This window comes from Halichoeres trimaculatus, unplaced genomic scaffold (genome assembly GCF_033239565.1).
Source record: "Halichoeres trimaculatus isolate MK-OKI-2021-1 unplaced genomic scaffold, fHalTri1.1 fHalTri1_scaffold_21, whole genome shotgun sequence".
In the NCBI taxonomy this organism is placed as follows: domain Eukaryota; kingdom Metazoa; phylum Chordata; class Actinopteri; order Labriformes; family Labridae; genus Halichoeres; species Halichoeres trimaculatus.
This window is the reverse complement of record NW_027437199.1, coordinates 22,806,479-22,828,466: the sequence shown is the minus strand read 5'-3', so window position 1 is coordinate 22,828,466 and position 21,988 is coordinate 22,806,479. Positions and strand designations below refer to the sequence as shown.

At 41.1% G+C, this 21,988-nt stretch overlaps 1 protein-coding gene across 11 annotated transcripts in view; it reads left to right on the top strand.

Annotated features, from left to right (window-relative positions):
• The window catches only part of dock4b (dedicator of cytokinesis 4b), a 200,803-nt gene that overhangs the window by 55,431 nt on the left and 123,384 nt on the right, over positions 1–21,988 (top strand). For all 11 annotated transcript variants that reach the window (XM_074697800.1, XM_074697796.1, XM_074697793.1 and 8 more), the window contains exons 3-8: positions 2,132–2,172; positions 6,152–6,207; positions 7,144–7,240; positions 7,701–7,849; positions 11,307–11,391; positions 20,542–20,693. In XM_074697800.1, coding sequence (XP_074553901.1) covers positions 2,132–2,172; positions 6,152–6,207; positions 7,144–7,240; positions 7,701–7,849; positions 11,307–11,391; positions 20,542–20,693 — 580 coding nt within the window. The remainder of the gene's footprint in view (positions 1–2,131; positions 2,173–6,151; positions 6,208–7,143; positions 7,241–7,700; positions 7,850–11,306; positions 11,392–20,541; positions 20,694–21,988) is intronic.

Sequence of the window (21,988 nt, the reverse complement as noted above, 5' to 3'; positions counted from 1 at the left end):
GCGGTGAATACATTAAACCTGATCACACAGGTTTAGTTTAGCGTCAGTGAAGAACAGCAGCTCCCATCCTGAAAACACCAGCTTCTTTAACAAATAGTGGAACACTAAGGGTTTTTTTCATTTACATTTTACAAAACTTGAAGGTAGGCTCTGCAGGAATTTTTTTGCACTTGTTAGTAAACACAACATCCAAACTGGGCTCCTCCTCCTTGGCTCAGTGCCAGCGGCAGCACACACCCACAGCCTCCAACCGTGACTACATGAAAACTCTCACTATCCCAGCAACCACCTGTAGCATTGTGTTTTTGTGTAGGAGAGACTCAAGAGCGGTGCACCTGGCTTTGATTGTTAGCACAAGCTAATCAAGGGTATTGGACACATACCTAGTTAGCAGAAAGCTAACGCGAGTCACTTTTTCGTTCCATGCATGCATGAGTGAAAGTCACCAAGCTTCACCCTCTAGTAAAAAGCTTTACCTGTTTGGTGCTTTGTTTTCCTTTGGTTGTTTTTTTTGTTCCGTGCTACGTCCACTATCATAGCTGCTCAGGGTAGCTCCTCCCACTCGCTAATCAACACACAAAGTCATTTTTGCACTGGGCACTTTGTGATTGGCTGATGTAACCACACTTACTCTCTGCCCAGAAACGTCCCAACACAACAAAAACATCAACATCCGGGCAGAGAAGGGGGTTGAGGCAGACACAGACACTGACACACATGTACAGAGGCCCAGAAGTGACAACTGAGCAGGATTATTCCTGTAAAAGCACTGCAAAAAACAGAAATCTTATCAAGTGTTTTTGTCTTATTTGAAGTAAAAATTGTCTTGTTTTACTTGACATAAGCCACATTCAACTGACCAGTCCAGGAAAATGTGTTGTTACAAATTGTTTAAGACAAAAATGAGGTCTGAATTGCTTGTCACAAGTAAACAAAACATTGCAAAAAAAATTGCTTGAAACTAATATAATGTCTTAATACAAATAACTTTTCTCTTGTTGCATTGGCAGTTTTTGTTTTACAAGTTAAAAGCAATTGAGACCTCATTTCTGTCTCTACATAACTTGAAACAAGACACTTTTCTAGACTAGTCAGGTAAATGTGTCTCATATTAAGTCTAAAAAGACATTTTTACTGAAAATAAGACAATCCATGATAAGCTTTCATTTTTTTGCAGCGATTTATTTCATTTTTGAAAAATCCTGCAGACTCTACCTTTACATCATACATGCTATACAGCTTCTTTATTTTGCACATTCAGTCTGCTTCAGGTGGGTTGATTCTCTGCACCCTGCAGGTAGCACTTGCTATTGTGAGTAACTGGGAATCAATGATCCCTGATTACGGATGTGTTTTTGCACTTGACGTTGATTTAATAGCTTTGAATAATGTGTGGCATTCCATGACCGCTGCCACTGAAGACGTGACTCATGTAGGAAACACTGAGCGTGTGTTCCACTGTGCAGACCCAGACACATTACTCAATGCTGTTGTGACAGGCATGACTGAAACACACTTTGTGATTAAAAAACAAAAAAAGTAAGTCATGATCCAGACAGATTTGACTCATCCAACACATTTAGCCTGAATGCATGTGCTTCAGGTTGTTTTCCATCAGTGCAGACGCACCAAGCTTTCTCTGGCTTCAGCTCAGATTGGATGGTGTGATGGTGTGAGAGAAAGCGTATGCAAGCTGCAGCTCCTTCACCTTCTTGTTTCATGCTCGCTTGGACAAGCCGTAGTGAGGTTCGCATGCTTTCTGTGGTTTGTGTTTCACAGGTTTCCTCTCTTCACGCTGCTCTCTGTTAGCCTGTGGTCAGTGCAAACACCGGCTGCTAAAACCAAGACGCTTTGCAGGCTGCAACGCACTGGAGGGCTGTTGTGACAAAAATAGACGAATAAGAAATGATGATGACATTCCTGCTTGTGGTGGAAAGTTCTTCTGTGAAATTAGTCCAAACCTTGTCTTTCACAGTCACACACACTCACACACACGCCTTTATATCCTTCTCTTTTTAAACGTCTCACCCTCTACATGTCTCCTCCTCCATGCCCTGCAGTCTGAGCCAAACACACGCTGTAATTTTCACAGTGAGGGGTCAGAAATTAAAATGGTGTTTTGTCTCTGCAGGCTGGTACCGAGGATTCATCCTGAAGAATCCAAATGTCAAGGTGAGCTGAGTGTATGAGTATGTTTGTCTTCCAGTAGCTCATAACTTATTTACCCTCTCCGACTTTGGGGCCCTCTCTCTGTGAAACATTTTTATTGGCTGCTGTTTCGACTGATGGGGCTGGGGCGTTAAATCTAACGTCTCTCAAAGCATTATCATAACTGCAGGGGATAGTCATTTCAACACATGAACCTTATCTCATACTTTATTTCATGAAGCGTAGAGATAAAGATCATAACCTTGATCTTTGATGCACAGGTTCCCAAAGTGGAGTCGCAAAACACTAAAAACGCTGGCAGCAGACTCCAGAATAAGCTTCAAAAATCAAAACCCTGATGCAAAAAGTGATTGAATCAACATAGTGATATTGTCAGACTAAAGATCGGGATCACTGATTTCAGATTTTGAAAAAAAAGACACTGAAAGTGCTCGTTATGATCAACATGAAAATAAGATTGAACTTCCATTCAGTTATGACAATGAATCAAACTATAATATGATCAACAATGAAATAAATGTAGAATTGTATCAACATTAATTCAATTATATAAATGCATTACATTATACATTGAAGCAAGCATTATCATTGATAAGGTTAACTAATGGGGATAATATATTTTACACACTAAAACAGCCACAGACAGCTGCGCTGTGCCATGTGGAGCACAGACAGCTGGTCCATGCCATGTGGAGTATAGACAGCCTGTGCCTCCCACGTAGCATCTCAATGTACAGCAGGGTCTCATATCCACTGTGTTCCCTCCTCACTCACGGCTCTAAAACACCATCACAACAAACATTTCTTTGCTCAAACCATTTTCTTAAAATGTAAAGGAGTAGTTTCTTGAAGTTTGGTAAAACAGAATATTTGATTGAAAAGTTAGATTGTCTATATCTTGAGTTGGATTTATACAAGGTGATGATTTGAAATGAATTGAATTACAAAGCATGTGACTCAAACCAATTGTGATGATGTTTGAAGTGCAAACAACCCAGGTGCTCAATCAACCCATGAAGATAAACCAAATACCATAGAAATCACCTGTAATGGATAAAACATTCCATGATCCTGTAGTTGAGTTTAAGTTCCCATATTCTGCTCCTTTTCTGCAGTTTAATATGGATCATTGATGTCTTCATGAAATAGTAGTAACATGTTTTGGTCCAAAAAGCCAATAAATCAAGCACAGCAGCATTGTTTCCAGGCTCTCATAGCCCCTCTGTTCAGAACGCTCTGATTTAGTTCATATGTAAATGAGCCACCCTTGATACCGCCCTGCTCTTCTGCCCTGCACTGAGAGCAGCGCCACAAGCTCCGAGTGCACAATGTTTAGAAAACAGCGAACCTCGTTTACCGTAACATTACAGGCACATTTCCTTGATACATGAACTCTAGTCACTTAGTCTTGTCTTGGGAAGCTTGTGCATGGAACTATGTCGCTGTTTACAGCCAAAACCAGAGCAGTGATGGCTCTTCAATTTTGGCATTCTCCTCCCCGCTGCTGGAGAGATTTCTCTCAGGCAGCAGGGGAGAAGTGGGCGGGGAGGGGAGGGGGTTTGTGGGTATCTCATAGGGATATCTGCTCCGGTGGACCAATCAGGTCAGACTTGCTCTTGATTGGTCAAAAAAGGGAATTGCTGACGTCAGCAAATCCCAAAAATCCAAACAGCTCGTTTTGTTTCAGGATTTTACCTTCACAAGTGCTACCAAGGACAGGTTTAGTCATTAAATATCGTATTTTATGGGCTGGGAGGAAAGCCCAAGACCCACAAATTTCACTAAAAGAAGAATAAAGTGAATTTTGCACAACATGGGACGTTTAGTGAAATAACTGCTGTTTTTGTGTGTATTCCATAAGGCAGCACTATTCAGTTAGCGCCCTGAAAGCAGCCGCCAAGTAATTGGGATTCAGGTCCGATGAGAAAAACATCTTTTACTAACACCGAGGAGTTCTTACAAAAATTCAGCATTATTACAAATATTGACTGCAACACCTGTCGTAACGTAACAACCAACCCACAATGCATTGTGTCATTGAGCAGCTGTGTTTGAAAAGCTCACATTAGTAGTCCAAGACAGGTGAAAATAGCATGTCTTTTTCTACCGTAAAACAAAAAATCAGCAAGGAAAATCATCAGTTTAATTCTGTGTGGACTGAAACGCATTTATTTATAGAAACTTTCATGAAGGGTCTTATGAGGGGGTGTCTAAAATTCAGAGTTTGACTGCGTCGCACAGCCGGAGCTGTACTACTCTAAAGTCATAGCGCCAACTACAGGCCTAGCATGCACAGTGTTTTTGGTCCCACTGTGTTTCCGTGTAAACATTGATTATTTTCACAGTGGTTTTTTTTGTTTTTTTTTTTGCTTTTTGGGGGTGAAATGTTCTATTATCAAGGCCTCAGGAGACTTGCTTCTTCATTTTTTGGAACCTGGAATTAATAATGTTTGGATTTATGGTTCCTGCTATCAAGTTTCATTGTTCCTGTGATGTAACATCTTGGCCTATGTAATGTAAAGACATTGAAATCAAATCACTGATGCACAGATAAACATCAATTGTCCGAAAGAAATTTCAGAATAAATGTCAAAGTTATCAGACTATAAAAAAGAACCTTGCAGCTGCCTGTGAGGATGGTTGAATATGTGAAGGGGTGAAAACAGACTGAATTTAACATCTTTGAATGTCTTTGGGCTGAAAAACTAAACATTGCTGCTGCTTTCCTCTGTAGTCACCACTCTCAAATTCTGCAGGATAAAAACTTATTTAGGAGTGCATGCTTCATTTATGACATTAACACCTGGTAAGCTAATTAAACAAGGTCACATATGGTTTCTCTGTCAAGTTTTCAAGGGTGAATCAGCAAAAAGTTAAGTAAAAGGAAAGTCAGAGCAGTTTGAAATAGATATTGTACATGAAGAATTACAAATCTTTTTCTAAAATAAGCTCTTATCAGCTTTAAATACATGAAACCACTGATGCTAACATCAGGGCTAACATAAAGACTCACACCTACGGGTCTTTGAGAGTGACCCTTTAACCTGATTAGTCTGACTTTGAGCTGTGGGAGGAAACTCTTCACTATTCTCTCCAAATAACAGAGGAAGCAGACCAAACAGAAGCTAAAACCCTGCAGGAGTCTCCATGATGGTATAATTAACAATTTCACACTCTATTCAGGTGGTCAACTTCTACAGTTCTGTTGTGACTGAGCTCAGCTGCATGTTGTTATCTGCTGCCCATCATCTGTTGATTATAAAACACTCACTCTGCAAAAACACAGGTGTTCAGGTATTCAGGTGCTCTGCATCACCCTGCACAAGAGCTCTTCTCAGGGCCGCGTGGGCTGCATGTCCTTTTTCTCCTCAAAGAGAAGCAAATAAAAAGAGCGGTAATGATGTGAATATTTATTGATTCGTCTGCGGAGAGCGATCGCTGAATTTTAGATACGTTTTAAATGTTCTGGAAACTTTCCAAGGAAAAGAAGTAGAATGTGCTGGGTTTGCTATCTCTTTGGCATATTTTAGACTGAGGGTTAATCAATAGATCGACAAAAATGAACAAAACATCAATGTTGCATACTTCAGTTAATTTTTAGCTGCAGCCCAACCAGCTGAAAGTAAATCAGTTCAGAGAAATTAAACCCTAGGAACCACCTTTTACCAAAGCTCTGTCAAAATGAGCTGATTGAACCTGATTTGATGATTCAGGTGTGAAGTGTTGGGTGTTGAATGTAACCTCAGAAGTTTGAAGATTAATTCTGCTTTGTTCTTGAGTCGAAATGCAGCAGCTTGTTTTATTAGCCTCACTTAGCGCTGAATCCCAGCGCTCCCTCTCTCCTCTGTTTTCCTCCTTTAAACTCACAAACACTCTCAGCTCTGTATTGATTCTGTGCATCATTGTCACACGCTGACACTTTAATGCTAATAGCACTAGCCGCTAATGGCTTCTCATTAACCTGTTTATCTTCTGCCCAAAGGGGATCTTCCCATCCAGCTACATCCACTTGAAGAATGCCCATGTCAAGAACAAAGGGTGAGTAAAGCTGCTTTAAAACGACTCCTGTTCCTGGGTTTTTGGTTGAGGAGGCTTGGATTCGTATTCCTAGGGAAGAATTCGTAGTCGTAGAAAGTTGAGTTGTATTCATAAGACTTTGCACTCTTATAAAAACAACTGTAACCTGAACCCAGTTTCCACAGACTTAAGTATACGACAGCAGATTTTTGTGTGAAATAACTTTATTGACACAGAAATTTTTGAAATCAAAAATACCAATCATTAATTACAAATACGTCTTTTTTGACGGATCATTAATTATGCTTACGTCCTTTTTGACAGCTTCCTTACATCATACAAAGGAGACATTTTGCCTCAGCTCACCTGGATTAAAGTCATGCAAGGGCCACAAAATCCACTTTATCTTCATAATAAAGAGTATAAATTAAATAAAATTCCATACCCAGATAAAATCTAGTAGATAATTTTCTAAACCAGGAGTCTTTTTTTTAATTCATAAAATTTTACATCCGATGTCTGAGTTATTTTTTTTTATTTTTTTAAAAAAAATAAATTTGCAAATATATATAAAAAAATGCATTTAAAAAAATAAAAAATTCAAACAATTAAGAAATTTTCAAAAATTGCAAAAATTTCAATCAAATTTTAATTTCAAGAATTTGCAATTTTCTTGATATTTCAAAAATGTCAAACAGTTTCAAAATTTCAAAGATTTGCAAAAATTTCAAAACTTTTGGAAGACTTCTTAAATTTGATAACATATACTGCTTATGTCCTTCAGTTCATTTTTCTGGTGTTTGCTTATGTCTTGCCACATATGCCAAAAAACATAAATATATTTATATTTTAGTAATATTTTTTAAAGCTATTAGGAGACACTGCAAAGGAGTCAAAGAGCTGTGGGTCGCGGACCCTTGGTCTTGGTCTTTAGTTTCGTTTCTTATGTTCTTGCAGACAATTTGAGACCGTCATCCCCGTGGAGGACTCTGTCATCACAGAAATGACGTCGACGTTGCGTGATTGGGGCGCCATGTGGAAGCAGCTCTATGTGGTAGGAATCCACTTTCATACACTTGCATTTATTTGACTCTGCTCGTGGTGAAGCTAAGCTGCCTCTGCAGGTTTCTCATGGAGGGTGTGTGTTTGGCCCTGGGTACAAACAGTCTGAGCTTTTTTGCACACACTCATTAGTTGGATTGATTGTGTTTGTGGCCTATTAAGCTATCTGGGGTGCCGATTAAACCGAGCTGATGAATTCTCACAGATCAAAGTGCATGCATTTGTTGTAAAAAAGCAGCAGGACTCTGAAGCTAATTTGCTCGATTGCATTTAAAGTGGCTCTGTCGGCCTCAGTTGTGCTCCTCTCTCTCCTCTCACAAACGTTTCCGATCGACTTTTTCTGACTATTTTCATCTCTGTCACCCTCATTCTGTCTTTCCTCTTCACTCATCTCCTCTTCCGCTGCCTCCCCATGCTTTTCCACTCATGTTTTGGTTCTTCCCTCTCCACAGAAGAATGAGGGGGATTTGTTCCACCGGCTTTGGCACGTGATGAATGAAATCTTGGACCTGAGGAGGCAGGTACTGGTGGGCCACCTCACCCATGACCGCATGAGGGACGTCAAGCAGCACATCACAGCCAGATTGGACTGGGGCAACGAGTGAGTGGATGAAGACTTTTAATATCTGCAAACAAAATGTTGAAAAATTTCATCTTCACCTGGTTTTACATTAGTTCTGAGGTCATTTATTATTCATTGGTTAAACTTTGCTAACAGTTCTCTGAATGATTTTTTTTTTTTACTCAGCTGTTAGATTCTGTTCACTCTAAAAAAAAATCAAAGAGTAGTAAAGAGAGGCAGGCTCCAGAGCAGTAATCCATCATGGGGAACACTCTGTCAGCTTTAGATGTGTAAAAAGTTTAAGGGAACTTTTTAATGCATGATATTACAGCTGGAACCAGAAACTTTAACGTCTCACTTCTTAATCAAACATCCAACAATGTGGGTTTAGAGGTTGGTTACACAAATGTTTCGGGGATGTTTCACTCACCATGATATTGGATGTATGTCATGTTCATTCACTTTGCAGATTAATCAAGATTTTGAATGAGGCATCAAAAAAACATTTCACTGATTAAACCCCTCAGAACAGTCCAGCTGCAGACCTCCACTCTCAGCAGACTCACTTAGAGGGTCCACTGCTCCACCGTTAGCAGGAAGTGATGTCAGGATCATTACTCTCTCACAAGACATTCCTGTTCAACACATTCAACATGTTATACATCTTCTAATGGACCAAAACAGTATAACAAAAAGCCCTAGCTTGATGCTAACATATATGAGAAATTGCTTTTATATGCTAGTGGTTAGCATACATGGGTATAACTTCCGTTTTGCTACAGAATTTCAACTTTTATCACATAAACATATCACAGCTACTCTCTCAAAACAATATGGAAAACTCTAAATGTCAAAACAACGACAGCCAAATATTTTCTAACAGGCAAAATAAAGTTACTGCAGCTCATGGCTTTGGCTCGAATCATTCCTATAACCAATTCAAGACACTAGATGGCCTATTCAGTCAATAACATATACATAAATAATAAATACATATATATAAATCATATAAAATAACATATAATAAATCAGTTCATCAGGAGTCAGGTGACGGGATTTTTACCTCATTTTATTTAAGTATGTCTAGAGATATCCAGATCCACTGACCGCTTTCATATCTTTTTAATTGTAAACTCATTGTCAACTCAATAAAATGCCTTTTTTTTTATTAACTTCAAATCTTGACATCACTTCCTTCTGACAGTGGAGGCGATCTCAGAGTCCGCTCAGTCATGGTCAGCTGAGAGTGGAGGTCTGCAGCTGGACCTCCCTCGATAAAAAGAGATAAATACATTTGTATGGATTTAAATTTCCATATCAGATTTGTAATTTTTCAAAGGTGAGGAAAAAAAAAAGCTTTAATTTAAAGCAATGAACATTCACCTGTTGCTACATACGCTGAGTCGCAGAGAAAAAAAATTAAGTTAAATTGACAGATCACACGGCAGCATTGACAGATCACATTAGCTTTATTTTTTGTTTCATCTTCTCAAATGCATTGGAGATAAAACCAGAGGAAGAATAAACAGAAGTGACTCTACTTCTCCCCCAGCCTCAGATTCAGAAATATGCAGACACAGAGTCTGATATCAGTGATCTCTTCCCCCTAAATTAAATCTCTTATCTCTCTGTACGTCTGCCACCATGACCGACTGAGTGCAGCTGATAGCCCAAACTGAGACTCTGAGTTTCATAAGAACAAACACAAAGACCTCGTTTTTAATGGGAATCACTCTAACATCCTATTGGCTCCTCTGTCCCTTTAACCGTGGTCCAAAAAGGCTCGATGTTTCTTTTCACTATGTGTTTCTCTCAAAGCTTTAGATTTCTGAGGGTCACTGAATGCACCACGATTGATTCACTGGTCTGCACAACAACACTGTCATCACTGAAAGTAATGAAAAAAATGAATTAGACCTTGTGGCTCGCTGTGTGGGATGGAAATTGACCTCAAGTGACTCAGGGCCAAGTTTGGAGAAGAGTTGTTGATTTGATGAGTGTAATCTGTAGTTAAAGAGGAGGTAGCCTGCTTTCCCCGTGTTTTAATGTAAACATGGATGTAGAGTAACAATGCTGGTTCCAACTGGATCATGACTAGCTAGAGGGGTGGAACTCAAAAACCAAGTTCTGCCCATAGCGCCCTCCCCATTTAGGGGCTGTTCACACAACACCAACAGTTATGGGGGGAACGCAAATGTATTGTTGCGTTTTATCCTCTTGTTTAAATGGAAACAGCGTTTTAGCGTAAACTTTTAAGAACGGCCACCAGTGGACTTTTTCTGAAACACTGCTGCCACTGTTGCAGAGTACCCAGCAAGCTGGCATTTTCATTAAAAACTGACGCATACAACAGTACAAGAGTACCGTTGTTACGTTGTTGTCGCTAACTGCTAACTACTGTGCTTGTGTTGCTGATTCTGCAGACTGCCCTTTGACAAATTGTGCATCTGTTGCTCCACTTCTGCACTTAGCAGTCACCCTTACACCAGATGATTGGCCCAACTCTAGTACAGTGGAGGTCTACCAAACCACCAGATTTATTTATTTATTTTTTCTGCATTTTTGAATTTTGGGTTGAAACGTTGTTGTGCAAATGGGGCCTTAAAGAGACAGCAGTTAAAATGTAATGTTGAAACTAAATACAGGGGCTGAAATAAGAGTTTTCTGAAACACCAGGTAGAGAAAAATAGGGATTTTTGAACTGTAAATGATGTTAAGATACTACCGGAGTACCAGAGTGATGGAATAAAGACTTTAAAAAAACAAAATACCCCCTCTTTAAAGAAACACAACAAACTATTCATGCTAAAAATGCTCCAGCGACACTTCTTTACTTTGTCATCTGACTTCTTCCAGCTTTCTGCAGCTCTCTCCTCTTTCCTGTCTCATGTCTTCTCCTGTCACCTTCTCTCCCTGCAGGCTGCTCCTCACTCAATCAAGTCTCTCCCCGTCTCACACAGAAACCTCTCTCTGTCTCCCCCTCTGCTTTTATTCCTCCATGCCACGGGCGTTGAATTAAAAAAAAATATCCCAGCTTCTGTCATTCTCTTTTTTTTTTCAATCTGTCCTTCCTGTTCCCTCTCCTTCATCCTCCTGCTGTGGGCTTTCCTCACACACACTTACACACACACTTACACACTCACTCACACACATATCTCTGAAGCGGGCAGACGGGTGGACGGTCCCTCGCTGTGGGCTGTTGTATGCTCGACCAGGCCTGTCTCTTTTATTGCTGACAAGGAGACAGAGTCTCCTCGTCTTGGTCTGCTGGAAGGGCCGTCCTAGGGAGGACAGGAAGACAAAAAGAGAGGGATGAGTAGAAAGAGAGGAAGGGACAAAGAGAAGTCAGGGATGGAGGGAGTTAATTTAAGAGGGAATTTATAGTTTATCTTCCAAATGTATTTACAGGTGATGTGATGTTGAGCTATCGTGTTATTTGTTCAGTTTGCTTTTCACGTATTAACTCATGTTTCATGTCTAAATCTCTGTGTTACAGACAGCTGGGCTTGGATCTGGTCCCGAGGCGAGAGTTCAGCATGGTGGACCCTGATGAGATCAGCGTCACGGAGCTTTACAAACTTGTAAGTCCAGTTCACTGATGCTTTTCTCTGGAGCTCTCACCTCACGTAGAAAAGAAGGTGTGATCATCAGGAATATGCTCGTGTAAAGAGTCTGAAAGGAGAAAACAGGAAGTTGTCAATCAGAGACTCACAGCTGCGTTTTGCTTCAAGCGATCGGTTCCGTACGACGTCTTCTGGAGCTGATCACAGCCGACAGCTGAAGGATGTTCTCAGCGTTTACCCTGTATGTTTAAACGTGATGTGAGGAGATGTCTGTCTTTGACAGCAGTGTTCTTTAAGTTTTACAACAAAGCTGAGAAAGGCAGACACATCTGAATCTTCTTATTTCTCAGACGGTTTAACGATATTGAGATTCTTTGCAGCAAACAGTCTGAAAAGATGGATTTAGGAGCTGTTGTGGAGCTCGAAGTGAAACTAACCCACCCACAGTCTTTAGTGAAAGTCATCCCTCAGCTGGGCCGTGTGTGTCTTTGTGCAAAATCTCCTTGACCCAGGCTGTAAACACGTTTGTATTTCGCCATAAAGATCTGCGCATTGAATGAGTGTGTATGTGGTTTCTGGTGTTTCTGTGGCCAGCCTCCAGTGGACACTTGAGGAACTGCAGTTTGTATCACTTCCGCAGCAGCTTCCCATATTTCAAAGCTGCTGCTTGGCTTGAGCATTATGTAGATCACACACTGGGACGCTGATATTACGCTTGTGCAGTTAGTGTGAAAGAACAAAGGCTTCATCAAAGTGGAGCTTCTTTTGGTGCTGTTACAGAAACCAAATCAAAGACCGGCTTTGATCAAATTATTTTCTTTGAGGTAATTTGTCTGCCTCGTTGTCAGAGTTATGTGGATGTTTCTTAAGAAAGTCAAACAATGTCACCACAAAAGCCAATCAATCAGTGGTTAATGATCTGATCACGCTGCCCCTCAGTGATGTAAGAACTCAGGTGGGTTTGCTTTATAAGTTCCTAGAGAAAAACTTTTGATCTCAAAAATTAGAGAAATGTGTATTTTGTGATTCATTTAACACTTTATGACCTACGACATGTCTGCATGTCTGCATCAAGTCTGCCGGAGCATATCTTTACATTTTTACATGCTTATTTTTGGACAAGACTTTTGCTGTACATCAAAATTATCCTAAACTTTGATAAAATGTATAGACCTTCATCCAGCTTCATCCAACTAAATATTAGGGCTGTCCATTAATTAGATTATTTTATCGTGATTATTCGTATGATTGTTCAGTGTTAACTGGCCAATTATCTCGGATTGATTTCCCCTTTTTTAATATCTTTCCCGAATGCATTTTAAAGGGATCATTTTCAAGTTTTTAAACTAAACAACTGTTTTTTTAGGCAGCTCAACACAAACTGATAGAGCTCATGCATCACTACTACAGACACATTGTCCAACAAGAACTTTTGGTTGGAAAAAAAAAATCCCTGAACACTTGACAGTAAAAAAAAAATCTCTCACACAATGTATCTCTCTCCCCTGTATGCTTGGCCAGCAGGTGGTCACTCTGGCAAACCGTAATGCTCTTGAGCACGCTTCAACCCTAAAGTCCAGCTTGTTTGGCGGGCTTCAGCACACTTCACTTCATGCATGAACACAAGCATGTGGACAGCACGTACGATCCATTACATATGATCGCCATGAGGGCGTTTAAACAAGCGCTTCACAATGCTGTAGGTGAGCTGTGTGTGATACTTGCTAATGGTCCATGTTCCTGTTCAAACACTGTCTTTACCATGGACTGTATAAAACATGGACGCAGTCTACCCAACGTCACCCTTCTGTTTCTGGAACGGAAAATGAAGCAAATGAGGAATCGCAGCCATATTGGAAGTAGCTTCACGTATAGCTATAGGTTAGCCGTCACGTGACCTGAGCTGTGGTTCTGATTGGGCAAGCTCGCGATTTTAATATCTTCTAAACTGCCAAGTTAGAAAAAAACTCACCCCCCACGGTACCTGTGTGCCGATAGTGAAATAAGCAATTTAGACAGGAGACGTTTTTTGAACCAGGCTGTAAATAGGTTAATTTCTGCTTTGATAACAGCTTTTTTTGGCTTGGTGTGTATGTTACTTCCAAAGCCAGTCACATATTCTCAGACAGATGTGCAGATCAATTCCTGATTTCCCAACCTACAGGGTGGTCCGAGGGTCATACACAGAATGCATGCGTGTTCATCGTGCGTCAGATAAGTTAGTGGCATTAAAAGAAATTTGGATTAATTAGTTACAGTGCAATTAACCAAAAAAAAAAAAAATCAATTGTACTCAAATATTTCTGAATACAGAATTATCATGCCTGTGTCCCCTTGAAAAATGTTAATGTGAAAAATGTGATGACGCTGGAATGGCTGTGAACAACTGAAGCCTGTGTCATTGTTTACACTTTGAACTGGATTCTTGCAGACACATCAGTGGGAGCAAACAGCGCTCTGGGACATGCTGAAATGAAATATGACAGTATCACTGCTCAGAGTTATATAAGAAAGGAATGATCGAGCTATCTTACCCTGTTTCAAATCTGCCACCAATCGAAAATGAGTATTAAAATCACACACTGCAAAATATTGGAATTTTATCAAGTTTTTTCATTTTAGTTAAAAATTCTGATTATACTGAATATGTGCCACTTTACCTGACCAGTTCAGAAAAATGTATTGTTTTAGGACATAAATAAGGTCTCAATTGCTTATTATCAAAAAAGAAAAATAAATAAATCTGCCAATAAAAAAAGAAAAACGTGCTTTTGTCAAGTTTCTCAAAAACTAGAATAATGTCATAATACAAGTAAATTTTCTCTTATTCCATCAGCAATATCAAAGGACCTAAAAGTTATTAAAAACATAATTTTTGAAGATGTGTTTGTTTTTAATGTTTAGGCTTCTTTTTACAGTGTAACCACTTCAGATTTAGGAAAAAAAAAAAAAAACTCCAGCTGAACATCTTCACTTTTTTCCATGAACCTCTGAGCCTCTTCCTCTCCTTCTGCTGCCGACTGTTTGCTCCCTGCTTCCCCATCTTCTCTCCTCCAAACCCCATCCACTGTTACCAAGGCAACCACTTCTCTGCCCTGTTACAGTGTGGGGAGAAGTCTTACACACACACACGCACACACACACACACACACACACACACACACACACTGTGACGTCTCCCCCCCTTGCCGGGGTAATTGAAGCTCTTAATCCGTCTGTTTTCATTTTTTGTTTGTGGGAACAAAAGCAGAATCAAACACACCTCTTTATTAACAGGCGTTGAAAATGAGTAAATGAGTGCAATATCCCTTTAAAGTGAGACTGCTAGCATTCTCCTACATACACACACACATTTCCACACAATGAGACACACACACCATCACAGTGAGCTGAAATCACATCAGTGTTTTCACTAAGATCTTTGTTTATCGGAGCAGCGTCTTTGTTTCCGTCTCGTGCTGCTCTGCTGCAGTCAGCCTTAATTGAATTGAGACTGGGATTACCTGGAGTGTATGTGTGTGTGTGAGTGTGCCTCTGTGGGTGTGTGTTCTGAATTATCAGAGGGATGTTACTGTGGGAAAATGCAGCCTGACTGCTGTATTGTGTTTGAGAATTATGGGATTTCTGTGAGGACTGAGGAGAACACAGAGAATAGTAAGAGGCAGGAAGTCGATGCATTGAGCTTTTTTAAGGAATATGTTACACAAGTGTTAGTGCATTAGTTTGAAAATTATCAAACAGATCACACTTTCTCCAGGCAGGGGTTGGTGTGCCCCAGAGCTCTGTCTTGGGACCACTGGTGTTTATAATAAAAGTCATTGCATTCTATTACAATGCGATGTCGGTTTCAATTCGATTAATTGTTCAGCCCTAAAAAAAAAACTCAAAGCCAGTAAACCAGCACATTATTACTGAGTCTGAGGGTGATGTGTTAGAGCCTGTTTCTTGTTATAAATCCATGTTTTTGAACAGATGAGTCTCTGTCTCTAAAGCTTCACATTCAGCAACTCATACAGAAGTTAAAACAGCCTTAGATTGGTTGTGGTGATGTTTTCTACTTGCACACACCATCTCAGAGCCTTCATCCTCTGGATACTGTTCACCATGGAGCTTTGAGGTTCATTACAGATCCTAAGTCTCAAACTTGGCAGATCTGCGTTGTGTAATTTAATACTTTTGAATAATCCTGGAAGCATCGTCTGGTCTCACATCTGCTGTTATTGGTGATAAAGTGCATCTTGTAATAGGGAGACAGGGTTGTCGGTCCCCTATTCTCTGCTGCTGGAGGACTTGGATCTGAGTGAGCTGATCTAGACTGTGTGAGCTGGAAGAAGATGCATCAGGCTGTAGATGTTCTGACTGATGACTTTCTATTCTGTGAACCAGGACCAGGACAGGTTTTTTAGTAACGTGCTGCTGCTGGTGAGCAGCATCGTAACAGCTTTGTCCTCTTTTTGATTGCTTTACTGCAAAATATACAAACATAAGGGGGAGGAGCTTAACTCTTCTCTGAGAAGTTTAAGGAGTCGGAAAAAAAATTGTCACTGAACCCATTTGTTAGCTTGGAGTTGAAGTTCAGAGCCGAGGGGATGTAGTAGAGAAGCTCCTCTCAGCAAACTGGGCCTGATTTTTGTCATCGACTCGTTTGCCTGCACTCTGAAAAGCAGACCCTTTAAAGCCCTTTATTTGGTCGTAGCTCCAAAGTGAGAGGATCCTTTTCAAACCCCTCATTCGCTCCCAGCCTCACACTGAAAGTCGGCTCTGTTTCTGAACCTGTCTGTATGAAACAGCTTCAAACTTTTCCACAGAGAGCCAGCTTCAGTACTGAGCGTGAGCAGAACAGACCAGAGTTGAGATCCCAGAGCGATGAATTCATTAACCGTGTCAGATCAGCCAACGGTGATGGATTACTCGGGCCTGGCCTCGGACATGTGGTAGTAAAATTTCCGCTGTGATTTCAGTTATTACCAAAAGGGACACACACACTCACAGACTGCACACACACCCTTCTTTTGCTTCCTGCTTGTGTGACACAGGTCTCCCCTCACAGCTTAGAAGAGGGAGGAAAGAGGCTTAAACGGTGATGGAGGAGTGAGGGATGAAAGGCAGCTGTGATGCAGAGAGAGCAGAAGTTTCTCTGTGTCCTCACTTTGACCTCTCGTCCTTCTTGGACCCTCCGTGAGTTCGTTTGGTGCTGCTTCATGCTGTTTAGGAAACGAGTGGTCAATAATGAGACGGCTGGACGAGCACACACACACGGCCATCCTCTCGCTGTCTCTGCTTTCTGTCTAGTCATGCTGAAGCTGTCACATAACCACTCTTTCAAAGAAGTGTGTAATAAAGTCCCCGCAGCAAACATTAGAGCCTGCCCAGATGTGGTCATCCTGCGTCAAACAGCAGGAGCTCGGTCCTGTCGGGTGGGGAATAAGTCATCTGCTAAAAACGGAGTAAGTGCTTTGTTGTTGTTAATTCTCCGGCCTGTTGCCTTCTGGGATCTTTGAAAGGGCAGAGCAGTCACGACTAAACAAAGGAAAACAAAGCGTATTCATCATTCTGACAGATAGGACTGTGGGTCTGTGGTGCTGTTACAGAGACTGATCAAACCGTGTCAGTGGTTACTCATATCTTTGAGGTTTTTCTGCACAACGCTTCTCCAAAGTACATCAATCCTTTTAGACGGGTTGGTCTAATTTCAGCATTTGTAGACTGAATGTGAGTATCTGGCATCTCTTGATACACATATTTTCAAATGTTACTGCTTGTTTTCTTCCCTGTGGACCACATACATGTTGATGGAGCCTATCTGACAGCGCTATGAACGCTACTAACAAAGACTCAGTGATTGGATATTTTGGCAAACTGCTGATTGCAGAGTAGGCCTGAAAACTTGTCATCCAACTTTTTTGTAGAGAGGTTATTCCATTCAGGACACCGATTGAAGTTTTCTCAGGCGTGCGTATTTCTAGGTTTTGTGTTCAGCTCAGAGAGCTCCACCAAAACATGAACCAGTAAAAAAGCAGAGGCTGCACAGAAGGTAGTTTCTGTCAACAATGTTCACAAATAACCGTTCATTGTTACATCCAGTGCTGCAATTACTCAACATTGATGAGAGGATATTTAAAGATGTTTGTCAACATGTGCCACTGCTGAGCTTAGCATAGCATGACTGGAAAAAGCAGTGTACCACCAGGGCCTGTACGCACATCCAGGTTAGCGCCCAAACAGAGCATTGTGTTTAATGATGGTAGACCATTACAGAAGGTAAGGGCAGAATTATTGTTCCTATTCGGCTTTTAAAGATGGCAGATGTGCTCATGCAGTACAATTGAAAACAAAAATGTGAAGAGAATGGATATATAGTGATTAAATGAATCCTTTGAAAAATTATGTCGATGTGGAGCTAGACAGCAAATGTCTAAGGATTGTGAGGCAGCGTAGGAAATTCAAAATGAGTGACTATGACAGCGACAATGAAGTTCCATTCACTTTGGAACCAAAAGGATACCTGCATGAACTGGAGCACACAGAAGAAGAGCTGCTACAGATGGAAACTGAAAGGAATACAGAGGAAACATCCGCAGACACTGGACATCAAGATAGAGTTGTAAATACTCAGTGGTGTAGAAGTCTGAGCTGTGACTCAATGCCCACGGATGCTGAGTGTTACTGCTGCCACGAGTGGAACTTGGTTACAGACACTCTTCAGGATTTGTCTGAGTTAGAGGACACTGCTGGCTCTCAAGTCATCTGTATAACTCACCACACAGATTTCCCTGCTCCTTAGAGTACAAACAAAAGAATTACGATACTTGATCAAACTTACACGAGGCTACAACCGGCACCCGAAGCACAGCTTGTTTACATTCCCTACAGCTGAAAGGAGGAGGGGGGACGGAGTGCACTAGCGCTGCGCGGAAGGACACATGACCACTTAGTTAGGTCCGGATAAATGTTTATATTTCCGAAGACTTAATGCACTTAAAAAATATTTTATATAGCGTACACTTAAACTGTGGTATTACTTTTTGATTTTAGTTCTTGTAGGCAGAGAAAATAGCCTTTGAATTTGGTACGGTATTTCCCTGTTAGCGCCTATTTCCTCGTCACCATCGATTACAGTTTGTGTCTTACTGAGGAAGAGGAGACAACTTTCTACTGTATCTAATGTCCTTAGTGGTCACATAGAGCTCATACAGTCCCACTTCAAAAAAACTGAACCGTCCCTTTAAGGAGACATTGAGTAGGCATGTGCAGTATGATTTTGTTGGATGGAAGTTTTACAAGAGGTTCCCCTGACACATGAAGTTCTGCACCTGTCTTGCTTTCATAGCGCTATGAGTAATTTTCCCAGTTTTCACAGTTGCGCGCTGCTGACGCTTTAGCCAAGTGGGCTGTTCCCTAATGATATATTATGACTGAAACTTGGTTTATGCTTGACACGTCTGGGAGGTCCGCATGGCTTCGTGCAAACAAGTGAAAAGCGCTCAAGTGGAAAATTTCTGCATCGCGCACTTCAAATAATTTTCTAACTTCCTCGCAGACAAAGTAGAGCTCCTAGTGTCCAAAGTACAAAAATACATACATTTATATGATCACTGTGATTATCATGTGATGAACAGTTCCTGCTGTGAAATAGTGGTAACACTCAACAGAGAAGAGGAATTGGTGAAAAAAACGTTTTAAGATAGAACTTGTTAGTTACTGAGCTTTAAAAGTGCGCACAGGTGCATTTTCTTACCTTTACTTCTTACCCTGACCTCATTGCTACCAAACACCAAGTGAAACTCTGAAAACAAAACCTCCACAGAGTGCTGGCTGACAGATTTTTTTTTTTTTACATATTCTCTTCAGATCACTGCTGAAGGTAGATGATACAGCCCTCTCTGTGTTGATGATATTTTAAACTCCTCACTCTTACATTGTCTTTGTCCTTCTCCTTTTCTTCTCATCCCATCCTGCTCTTGCCCCCTCCTCCACATCTTTACATCCTACTACAGAGGCAATGTGGAGCACAATTTGGCCTGGGCTCTACTGGCCATCTGGTGCACTCTGTGTGTGTGCACATATGTGTGTGAGTGTGTGTGTGTGTGTTTGTCCTTGTATTTTTGGATGTTGACAGCAGATTAGGATGAACCTAGCATAAACAGAGCTGTAATGTGCATGTTAATCTTGATGCTATTTACACCGGTGCACTTTGCTGAGTGGGACTTTATCGATCTCCTTCAACACGGCGTGTTAATACATCAGCTGACACAGAGATCTGATGCTGTGCTGCATTGTTGAACTGTGAATTTAGATTGCTTTATGAGGAGGAAACAGTTGAAACAGCATTATCTCCTCTGTGAATAAGTGGAGAAGTTGCTGGTAAACCTGTTTTAAGTCATGTCCATGATGGTTAATGTGAGTGAATTGTCTGTCGTTCTGTTTAAACAGCAGTAAATTCTTCTATTGTTTCACTTCCTCACACAGTCCATCCTCTGGTGCTTTTCATGATCTACATGAATACCCGGCGTGTTGATTCAGTCTACATCACTAAGATCTATATCTCAGTCCACTAATGCAAATCTGCAGTCGCTCCCACTCATAGCGAGGTGTCTCAGAGGGATATTGTACATCTTTGATTAAAGAAACTCAGAGCTAAATACAGTGGCATTTGACTGTGATTGGTTGGTATTTAAAGAGATGTAACCACATGTTGTTTTTTTCCCTGGTTTTAACTGTGTTTGATGAGCTTTGATCCTGCATTTGAGGATCTCACAGGATTTAGAGCTTATGGATTTTACTGTTTTTGTAACCTCTCTGAAGCCCTTCAGCAAATCCTAGATCAGAGCACTGCAATAAAAACTATATATTTAAAATTAATTGTAGTTCTTTGATTTTTTTTTAGCTTTTTTTTTGAGAAGAGGATTAAGTTAAAGAAGGTACCAAAAGGGAACACAAAGCCTCAGAGACAGAAAAGGAGTAATTGAAGAGCTGTAAGCTTTCTGAACAATTAAACCCCCTCATTGCTGACTTTGAAATATATTTACAATATTTTTAGTAGCGATGATACGACCCTGCTAGTTTGTATCTGTATCGTAGAAAGCATTATCCCAGATTCAAATCAACATATATGTGATGAATGGATGTTCTATTAGTGCTTAAGCTGCTTTCATCCCTCCCCTGCAGATGGAGCATCGGCATCGGAAGAAGGAGACCCCTACGCCTGCCAGCACCCATCACCTGTTTGTCCACATGAAGAGTCTAATGAGCGCCAACCTAGGGGAGGAGCTGGAGGTCTTCTTCCACATCTATGACGGACGGGAGAACCGACCACTCAGGTGACCCCTCCCCCTTATTCAAAGAAAGGAAAAACATCATCCGTGTTGAATTATCGAGGCCCAAGCAGTGTGTGTGAGGTGGACGGGTGTGTGCAGGGTGACATTTTGAACGAAGCCCCCTGTGATCTCTGGAAGCCTCTTCTAATTATCTTCACTGATATAAATGAAATGAAGCAGGTCGTTAAAGATCACATGGTCAAATGAAGTGGGCAAAGCTATTCTCTCACATTAAAGGGGACATATCATGTTTGTTTCTCCTTTTCACTATGCCAGACTAGGAAAGCATTTCTGCCCTCAGTACAAGTCATTTAGTTCCTTCATTGCCCCACAATAGCGTTCTCAATATCCTCATTTTAGGTCATTCTGAAGATCTTGTCAAAACGCTCCATTTGGAGAATGACCTCCAGTAACCTCGCAACGTCACAGCCCTTTGTGCTCTGATTGGTCAGTTCTATCAGAGGGGCGGAGGGGGTAGAGCCAGGGAAGAAGCATGCAAATATCACAGTCTCACAAGTATTACGACGTCTGCTGAAACTACAGTGTTTTAACTGCTAATTCACCATGTAAAGCCGAGCTGCTCAGCAGAGCAGAGTCCCTGCATCCAGCACTCAGTCAAGTCAGCCAGAGCTGGTAGGGAGCTGTATTTATACTCAGTTCTTGGTGGGTGTATCCCTTGGTGGCAGTTTTGTGACTAACTGACATCACAGAGGAGGAGCTGCTTTATCAGATTATCCATCCATTTTCTATACCGCTTATCCTGTTTAGGGTCGCGGGTGGCTGGAGCCTATCCCAGCAATCATTGGGCGAGAGGCAGGGTACACCCTGGACTGGTCGCCAGTCAATCGCAGGGCTGACACAGACAGACAACCATGCACGCACACACTCACACCTAGGGACAATTTGGTGTGACCAATTAACCTGGTAAGCATGTTTTTGGACTGTGGGAGGAAGCCGGAGTACCCGGAGAGAACCCACGCATGCACGGGAAGAACATGCAAACTCCACACAGAAAGACCCACCGGCCGAGGTGGGGATTTGAACCGGTGACCTTCTTGCTGTGAGGCTGCAGCGCTAACCGTTGCACCACCGTGCAGCCCCCTTTATCAGATTACTCCAATAAAAAGAAAGGATCCTTGTGTCGTCACAAAGGTCGAAATCTCACGGCCAAATGGCAATGACCTATTTTCAGAGGCATCAAATCTCGTTCTAGGATATCAGAAAAAATACAATATCTCATTTTTTGAAAAATCAGGGGGTGAAAGGTCTTGTTTTCAAATGTATTATATTATATGTAA